This window comes from Corylus avellana, chromosome ca1, assembly GCF_901000735.1.
Source record: "Corylus avellana chromosome ca1, CavTom2PMs-1.0".
In the NCBI taxonomy this organism is placed as follows: domain Eukaryota; kingdom Viridiplantae; phylum Streptophyta; class Magnoliopsida; order Fagales; family Betulaceae; genus Corylus; species Corylus avellana.
The window spans coordinates 11,924,243-11,933,217 of record NC_081541.1 but is presented as its reverse complement, the minus strand read 5'-3'; the positions used below and the strand labels follow the sequence as shown (position 1 = coordinate 11,933,217).

The following is an 8,975-nucleotide window of genomic DNA, read 5'->3' as shown; positions in this document are numbered from 1 at the left end:
GGCTAATCAAAGGGATTTTCTGTGGAAAAAAATTCAATAACGGGGGCAATATGGTCAAAAAGGTGACAAATTTTGAGGAGAAAAAATTGATGTAGTCGGTCAACGGTTCAATGATAAACAGTGTCTGGGTCTAGCCTTTTACCAAACAGATCATATAACCATTCTAACCTTAGGGCTACTGATTGAACGAGTGCTTTTGTTGCAGGTCTCATGCGGAAAAGGTCCAAACGAGTAGTGATCAAACCTCTTGGGTCTCGCTTGAATGGGGTCCAAATTAATGATATACCAAACGAGTCTCTCTATTGCTAACCTCGTTTGAGCAGAGTCCAAAAGAAATGCCGAACAAGCTTCACAAACTTTGTTTTATCACGTATCTTGTTTGGACGAGAAGTGTTAGAGAGCTAAAGAGTTGAACTCAAAAAAAATTTTAAACTGACGTGGCATTTTAAGATTGGAGAGAGTGGCAGACACGGGAGAGAGAAATGCATTTTTTTTTAATTTAAAAACTCGTCACATCAGTTTGGAAATTTTTTTAGGTTCAACTCTTTGGCTCTTTAACACTTTTCTGTTTGAACATACCTCGAAAAACATTTAGACATGCATCCTGCAAAATTTATTTTTCTCACAAAAATCTTCCCTAATTAAAGCCACTTCTAACACTTCAAAAGCTCCTCATTAGCTCCATACAATACTTATGCATTGAACATGCACATAAAAATTCCAACTTTCTACGTGAAACTTCCATTTTAGGGAAAACTCTAGTTTTATTTATTAACATCAAAACTTCCAAATTCTCAGCACGCCACAATAATACTTCAATATAAGTGACTACATTAATTACTACTATAACTTTTAATAGCTATAGTTCAGAAAGGGTGTAGTCATTACCTATGTAGCCAATTCCACCAAGAATGTAGTACCTCAAGTGATTACTAGGTTAAGTTGGAGGGTTAATGAATTTACTAGGTTCAATATGGTTCATTGGAAGTGAGAATTTTGGACTTTTGGTTTTAACCAAACATTTGATAGGGAACCACCGAACGTTCGACCTACAACCCTAGATTTGTTGTATAATAATACACCGAACATTCAATGGGGGACCATCGAACTTTTGACGACCAACCCTACAACCACTTATGCTTTCAATTGGCCTGCTCACATACTGCATCTTTCTTGTACTGCACAACACAGGAATGTACCCCATGGTCCCCGTTGCCCCGTTGAGTGTTGACCCTTATGCTTATTTTTTTTTTTTTTTTTAAAAAAAAAAACGATATTTCCTAGCTTCCGCGTTTTTACTCGTCGCAATTTTATTAAAACCGGACTAATTGTTAATTATAATGTACTAGCTCATAGATCATCTATATTCTCTGGTATTGATTTTCTGGCCTGAGTTTGGAGGGTTGAAGGTAAAGAATTTTTGCTCAGTTAACTGTTTGTGAGGAGTTCAGCTTGTCAGAGGTTTACTAATGGCGGCAGACCAACTCGTGGGCTCCGAGATTCATGGGTTCCATACTTTGAAAGGTACGGAAATAAATTCTACTTCATTGATTTAATTTATTTATGTATTTGGAAATGCATTTCTTGAAGCAGAAGCATTAACATACTTAGTAGAACTTTGGTAGAACAGTTTGCAGTGATTTTTTAAGATCAAATTTTGTGTTAATAAGCGGGGAAGCTTTTTGATGTTGCTAACTTTTTTCTTTTTGTCTTTTTTCTTTTATTGGCTTTCGTTAGCAAGAAAAGAACTTATTCAGTAGGTTTTTGACTGGTTGATTCATCCTTTGGGAAGTTCATCCACTTTCCAGTATTTTTGAAACAAAGAGAGTGTCTTTTCAATGGGAAAATTGTACATCATCTTTCTTTGGATCCATGGATAGGGACAGAGAGATCAGGTTTGTAAACAGGAGAGTCGTGAGGTTTTTGTTTTACCATAGTAATTAATAGGTACAATTTGGAGATTTTCTGGCAACTTTGATTGGTTTTGGCCAGATGCTTTTGATAAGCTGGCTGCACGGGATTGAACTTCAATGCTATTGGGCCGATACTAAATTGACTAATAATAAGGCTGGCCCCATGCACATCTTTCACACATTATTTACTGTTATAGTAGATAAGTATTATTCTCATGCCCTCTGTTTTTTTATGGTTCCTTGTTCCGTGAACAGATTTAGATGTTGGGAAAATTGTGAACGACGCTGGAGGAAGATGGCTCAGCGGTCATGAAATTCATGCAATACTCCATAATCACAAGCATTTCTGCGTCTATAGCAATCCAGTTAACTTGCCCAAAAGTAATTACCTATTGCCTATTTCTATTAATTGTAACATGATTGCTTTAATAAGGTTCAACTCTAGAATCATTGCATATGTCCTCATGCAATTTCTAAAGTTTTTTTTTTTTTTTTTTTTTTTTTTTCTTCTTTAACTCACAATATAGCTTAATGTATTTGGAGGGAAAGGAAAGTAATGATTTGAGCACCATGAAAGAATGTTGGAGGAGCTTATAATACGTCTTTTTTCGTCTATACGTTATATAACAAGATTTCAAAAATTATTGATTTGTTATGTTCTAATACTTAACATGCTTTATTTTGAAGTAATTTACACCCTTACCCTTTCTTATAAGTCTTATCAGAAAGCCTAGGTGCTCACCTCGAAGCATTTGCAATTCATATTGGATATTCTTCAGGCATATGTAATATCTCGAAGTACTTAATATTAATACAAAATGGTTATGGATTTGTAGCTCTTATACATAAGTTTGATGAAGTTTACATATATTTTACAAAGCTTTATTCTCAGTAGGTAGATGACATCAGTTACCATTGATATTGTTCTAAGGTCTATTTTGGCTGCTAAATGCAACAGGTGGTGCTATTTTACTTTTTGACCGTAAGAGGCTTAGGAACTTCAGGAAGGATGGTCATAACTGGAAGAAGAAAAAAGATGGGAAGAATGTCAATGAATCCCATGAATGCTTAAAAGTGAGGTTCTCCCAATTCTGATATGCTATAGTGGCATCAACTTATGTATATGCAAGTAATATACGTGAGTGAGTAATTTGTGTTTTTAAAATATGCACTTCCTGATACAAGCAGACAAATACACATACATATGCAAATGCATCATACCTATATCTATCTATTTTTGCATACAAGCAGACAAATACACAGATATGTCAGGTATACATACATATGCATGTGCATCATACCTATATCTATCTATATTTGCATGTTTAACCCCAGAAGTTCAATTTAATGTTTCTCCTTTCTGTGCTTTGTTTAATTCTTGCATGTACCTGCATGTTTTGGGCATTTTCTTTTCGCCTGAGTATGGATATAATGATGTTGTGGCTTAATTTGCTGTATTATGAGCTCCAATTTATTGTTAAGGTTATATAAATTTCGTTTGGTTATAAAAGGTTCTTTCCATTTGGCAAATTCTGTTTCAATGAGGTTCCCTTTGCATGCCATTTCATGGTTCAGGTTGGTAATGAAGAAAGGATCCATGTATACTATGTGCATGGCCAAGATAACCCGAACTTTGCTCGCAGGTGTTACTGGCTTCTTGACAAGTATGTAATGGTTAAGCTTTATGTCAATCTTTAAGTCCAACAACGGGCCAGCTATACCTTAATTTTTTTCCATAGGTAATTTTATCCGTGATTTTATTGTTACTTTTTTGTTTCAGGAACCCAGAACGAGACATAGTCCTTGTTCATTATCGTGAACTAAAGGAGGAATCTGGCGATAAGCATGTATATTATGCTGGCGACAAAGACTTTTTAGGTGATATTACTTGAACTTTATATAAATTGAATTCTATAATTAATGTTTTCATACAGAAGTGACTTATTTTGTTTTAGTACACATACTGGTAATTTTGAGTTTAAAGAGGTCATAAGATGATACATTCTTCATTTAATATTATAGTTATTCTCATTATTAGGGATGTACAAGCAGTTGTGATTAGCGATTATTGGCTAAAACTGCTAACCACAACCGCTTAAAGCGGTTAGTGGTTATTTTATAACCGGCGGTTAGCGGTTATTCAAACCAATAACCGACGGTTTTATAACCGCTTTTTTTATATGGCATTTTGGGCTTTTTGAGGTGTTTTAGACCTTTTTGTGCCTATTGTTTGGGCTTATTTTAAATATTTTTTTTATCAAAGTGTTCAAAAAGACAATGAATATGATGAAATCAATCCTTAACTCGTATTTAAAACAACACCGTTTTGAAGTTTAACACAAAAACTGCATCGTTTTAATGTTATATTTTTAATATAAAATATATAATATGTTTATATTATTATATAAAGGGTAAAGGGTTAACGGTTATTAACCGCTTTTCCCTATTCCTAAAACTGCTAACCGTCTCGCCCTAAGCGGTTAGCAGTTACAGGGTGGTTATAGCCACCCTGTTTGTACACCCCCACTCATTATGCTAGCCAATTAGTACCTGGATCTACAAGTTTAGTTAAACAACTGCTATCTCAATTTATTGTTATTATTAGTACACGATGTCAATACTCTTAACTATACCTTTTTATTGGAAATTGATATACAAAACTGTACCTTTTTATTGGAAATTGATATACAATATTCAAACCCTTTGCTTTCCAAAGAATCAACAGCGCTTGGTGACAATTTAACCGTCCAGAATCATGAAGGGAGGCGTCATGAGATTAATCCAATGGAACGGGATGAGCTCCCACCGACAAATGATTCTAACAACTCAACTGCACCTAAAGAAGGTAAATAATTAGATGGTATCTACAGTAGAGCCAGTGGCTAGACAGAAAACAATTCACACTCAATATTTTACCTTCATTTCGACAGATGAAGTTTCAAGCTTCGATCAATCAAATCAAATTGAGGCCAATGACTCCTTATATGATGTAAGTAGAATCATTCATATTTTAGAGTTCTCCCTATATATTTTTTTGTCCTTCCACATAAGAACCTTTTCCTTTTCATCTTCTTCTTGGTACACCTTTGATGTATGCTGTGCAGAAAGTGAATGATTGATTTTAGATGGTATCTTAATGTGCCTCAGTTTTAGCTTCTTTTTTTTTTCTGTACATATGGTACAAATTCTTATTGTTATTGTTGCTTCGCATGTGGGTCTCTTTGGATATTGTTGTTCACGGTTGGCTCCAACATCCGCCATATTGTGTTGTGGGTGGTGCTGGGCTTAGATGATGTCGCAGAGGAAGAGACGGCGAGAGGATGTGAAGGCCCAGCCAGAAGGGAGTGGTTCTAAGGATAAGCGTAGGAGGTTTCCTACTTTCTGGAAGTAAGAGGACTTATTTAATACAAGCTCTGACTTTTGTTGTTAGTTTCTGTTGGCTGGATTTTCCAGCAAGATACACTCCAAGTGCAGTAGATTAAACAAGGGAAACACAAGAGAATAAGAAGAACAACTTGCTGCAGAAATTCTGCAGAAAATGAGTAAAGGCAAGAGAAAAATAGGAGAAAAAACAGGGGAGAGGAAAACAATTTTCTGCAAAGTGACTCGGCTCTTTCTTCTATTTTTTTTCTTCTTCTTTCTTACATTACACTTTTTCTGCAGCTACACCATACAAAAGACAAGAGAAGCCTTTTACAAAATAAGTTCGAGAACCACACACGTGGGTTCACAATACACACATTTTCACCTACTACAAACTAGAGTTTAATAAACACAACCAAAGTAAATATTTAACTAAAATAACACATTAATTTGTAACATTCTCCCCCTTAATATGCTATTCTTGAACTCCTAGTGCTTCTCTGAATTGCTGGAATTTCTCCTTTGGCAGTGCTTTGGTGTAAATGTCAGCTACTTGCTCCTCTGACCTGCAAAATTTCAGCTCCACTTCACCTTCTTCAATAGCTTCTCTAATGAAATAATGCTTGATTGCAATGTGTCTGGTCCTGCTATAGTAAACTGAATTCTTTGCCATTACAGCTTGTTCTTGCTTCTCACCAATATCTTCAAGTATTCTTCTCAACCAAATTGCTTGAGATGTGGCTAATGTTGATGAAACATATTCAGCTTTTGCTGAAGATTGAGCAACTGATTGTTGCTTCTTTGAGGACCAAGAAAACACACCTGATCCAAGTGAAAAAGCATAACCTAAGGTGCTTTTCATATCATCAACACAGCCACCCCAATCATTATCACAAAAGCCAAGCAACTTCACCATAGAATTTCTTCAATACCTTATTCCATAACTTGTGGTGCCTTGAATGTATCTAAGCACCCTTTTTGCTGCTGCAAAATGAAAATGGCTTGGATAATGCATGAACCTTGATAGCAAACTTGCTGCAAACATAATATCAGGCCTTGTAGCAGTGAGATATAGCAAGTTTCCAACCAAACTTCTATAAAGAGTAGCATCCACTTTTTTTCCTCCATCTTCCTTCTTCAATTTTTCATTTACTGCAAGGGGTGTAGCCATTGGTTTGTAACCAACCATTCTGAATTTTCTTAGAATTTTTTCAGCATACATTCTTTGTGAAATGAACACCTCTTCTTTGTCTTGATACACCTCAATACCAAGAAAGTAATGTAGCAGCCCCATATCCTTCATCTCATACTTGTTCACCATATCTTTCTTGAATTCTTCAATCATTTTAGCATTGCTTCCGGTTTATATCAAATCATCAACATATAATGCAACAATAAGCAAATCAACATTACCTTGATGTTTTACATACAAGGTTGGCTCACTCTTGCTCCTTTTGAAACCATTCTCATTGAAGTAATTGTCAATATGGCTATACCATGCTTTAGGAGCTTGTTTTAGCCCATATAGAGCTTTTCTCAGCGTATACATTGTCTCTTCTTCACCTTGGATGACAAATCCTTGAGGTTGTTCAACATACACCTCTTCTTTCAACTCTCCATTCAAAAATGTTGATTTGACATCAAGTTGGTACAATAACCAACCCTTTTGAGCTGCTAAAAAAATTAGGGCTCTCACTATATCCAAGCGAGCTACTGGAGCAAAAGTTTCATGAAAATCAACTTCGGGTTGCTGTGAGTATCCTTTTGCAACTAGCCTTGCTTTGTTTCTTTGAACCGACCCATCTACATTGTACTTCACTTTGTAAATCCATTTCACACCAATGATTTCTTTGTCTTGAGGCCTATCAACCAACTTCCATGTTCTGTTTTTCTCAATAACTTCAATTTCATCTTCCATAGCTTTTCTCCAACTCTCTTCTTTCATTGCTTCTTCAAAGCTTTCAGGTTCAACAACACAAAAATTGCACCTTGCATAAATATCATCCAAATTCCTCAATCTCATTGGACTTGAGCTTGGAGATGATGGTGAGCTTGGTGATGGAGTCGAACTTGATGATGGGTGAGTGCTATCATCATTGCTTGCACTTCCTTGGGCTGGACTTTGCTGTAAAACAGTCACCGGAACCAATTATTCTTCAACTTGGCCTTGCTCCCAATTCCATTTAGCTTTCTCATCAAATAAGACATCTCGGCTGATGATTACTTTGTTGGTTTTCAAGTTGTACAGCCTGTAGCCCTTTGACATTGAGCTATATCCAACAAATATACACTTCTCGCTTCTTTCATCCAGCTTGTATCTTTTCTCCTTTGGAATTTGAACATAGTAAATACAACCAAACACTTTGAGATGCTTGATTGATGGCTTTCTTCCACTCCAAGCTTCAAATGGTGTTTTATCCCACACGGCCTTGGTTGGACATATATTCATCAAATAAACAGCTGTGTATACAGCTTCAGCTCAAAATGCTTTTGGTAAGCCTTTTTCATGCAACATAGACTTGGCCATCTCCATGACAGTTTGATTCTTCCTCTCAGATACCCCATTTTGTTGTGGAGTATAAGAGACTGTCAATTGCCTCTCCACACCTTCATCTTCACAAAATTTATGGAATTGATTTGAGGTATATTCTTTCCCTCTATCACTTCTCAAGACTTTAATAAAACAACTACTTTGTTTTTTAACAAGACATTTAAACTTTTTAAAGATATTATTAAACACTTCAGATTTTTGTCTCATGAAATAAACCCAAGTCATGCAACTATAATCATCAATAAAGAGAATGAAATAGCTGTTTTGAGAATAAGGAGGAGTTTGCATAGGCCCACAAACATCAGTATGCACCAACTCTAGCATCTTCTTAGCCCTCCATGCTACCCCTTTGGAAAATGGTTGTCGATGATGCTTCCCAAGAGCACAACCTTCACAAACTTCATTCTTTTCATTAATAATAGGCTTCCTTGCACCATATTTTTCTGATGTAGTAGCTTGAGACTTTGAAAATTCAGATGACCAAATCTTTTATGCCACAACCATGATTCATCAAGTACACCGGCTTTTAAAGCCATGTCTTTTGCATATTTGAAAGTGAGTGGAAAACTTCTATTTGGAGCCATTTTGACTTCAGCTACAACCAATTTTTCTTCCTTCATCATAAACTGTACAAGTACGGCCTTCAAAATGAAGAACATAATCATACTCCAGAAGTTGTCCAATGCTAAGCAAGCTTTGATCGAGCTCCGGGAACAAATAAAACTTCACAAATTTTCTTCAACCCTCTCTTGGTTTCAACTCCAACATTGCATTTTCCTTTAACATCTACCACAACACCATTTCCCTTCTTCACTTTAGAATGGAATGAAGTGTCTATGTCAACGAAAATTTCCTTCTCTGGTGTCATGTGATTGCTACAACCACTATCTAAGAACCATGTATCATTTTTCTTCTCGGAAACATGTTGACATGCATAGAACAAGTTCCCTTCACTTTCTTTGTCCTCGGTGAAATTAGCTTGTTGATTGTTCTTCAAGAATCTACAATCCTTTTGCAAGTAGCCAAACTTCTTGCAATTAAAACATTGAGGCTTTCCTTTGAACCAACAATCTTTTTCAACATGACTACTCTTCTTGCGAATATTACATCTTTGTAAAGAGCCTTCCACACTTGGTTTTCTTTCATAG

General features: G+C 35.9%; 1 protein-coding gene across 4 annotated transcripts; it reads left to right on the top strand.

Annotated features, from left to right (window-relative positions):
- Window positions 1-1,360: 1,360 nt before the first annotated feature.
- Window positions 1,361-5,447, top strand: LOC132175901 (calmodulin-binding transcription activator 5-like). Of its 4 annotated transcripts, none has more exons than XM_059588001.1 (9): window positions 1,361-1,524; window positions 2,169-2,294; window positions 2,630-2,698; window positions 2,872-2,987; window positions 3,489-3,577; window positions 3,694-3,791; window positions 4,630-4,758; window positions 4,844-4,902; window positions 5,215-5,447. In XM_059588001.1, the coding sequence occupies exons 1-9, from the start codon at window positions 1,470-1,472 to the stop codon at window positions 5,302-5,304; spliced, it is 831 nt and encodes a 276-aa protein (XP_059443984.1). In that variant the 5' UTR covers window positions 1,361-1,469; the 3' UTR covers window positions 5,305-5,447. The 4 variants fall into 4 exon arrangements, with proteins under 4 accessions (XP_059443984.1, XP_059443977.1, XP_059444000.1 ...); XM_059587994.1 differs by having other exon boundaries at window positions 5,203-5,444; XM_059588017.1 differs by lacking the exon at window positions 4,630-4,758 and having other exon boundaries at window positions 5,203-5,447.
- The last annotated feature ends 3,528 nt before the right edge of the window (window positions 5,448-8,975 follow it).

Coding starts and splice junctions, on each gene's coding strand:
- LOC132175901 (XM_059587994.1), top strand. CDS start 1,470: ATGGCGGCAGACCAACTCGTGGGCTCCGAGATTCATGGGTTCCATACT. Junction 1,525..2,168: donor TGGGTTCCATACTTTGAAAG/GTACGGAAATAA, acceptor TTCCGTGAACAG/ATTTAGATGTTGGGAAAATT. Junction 2,295..2,629: donor TCCAGTTAACTTGCCCAAAA/GTAATTACCTAT, acceptor CTTTCTTATAAG/TCTTATCAGAAAGCCTAGGT.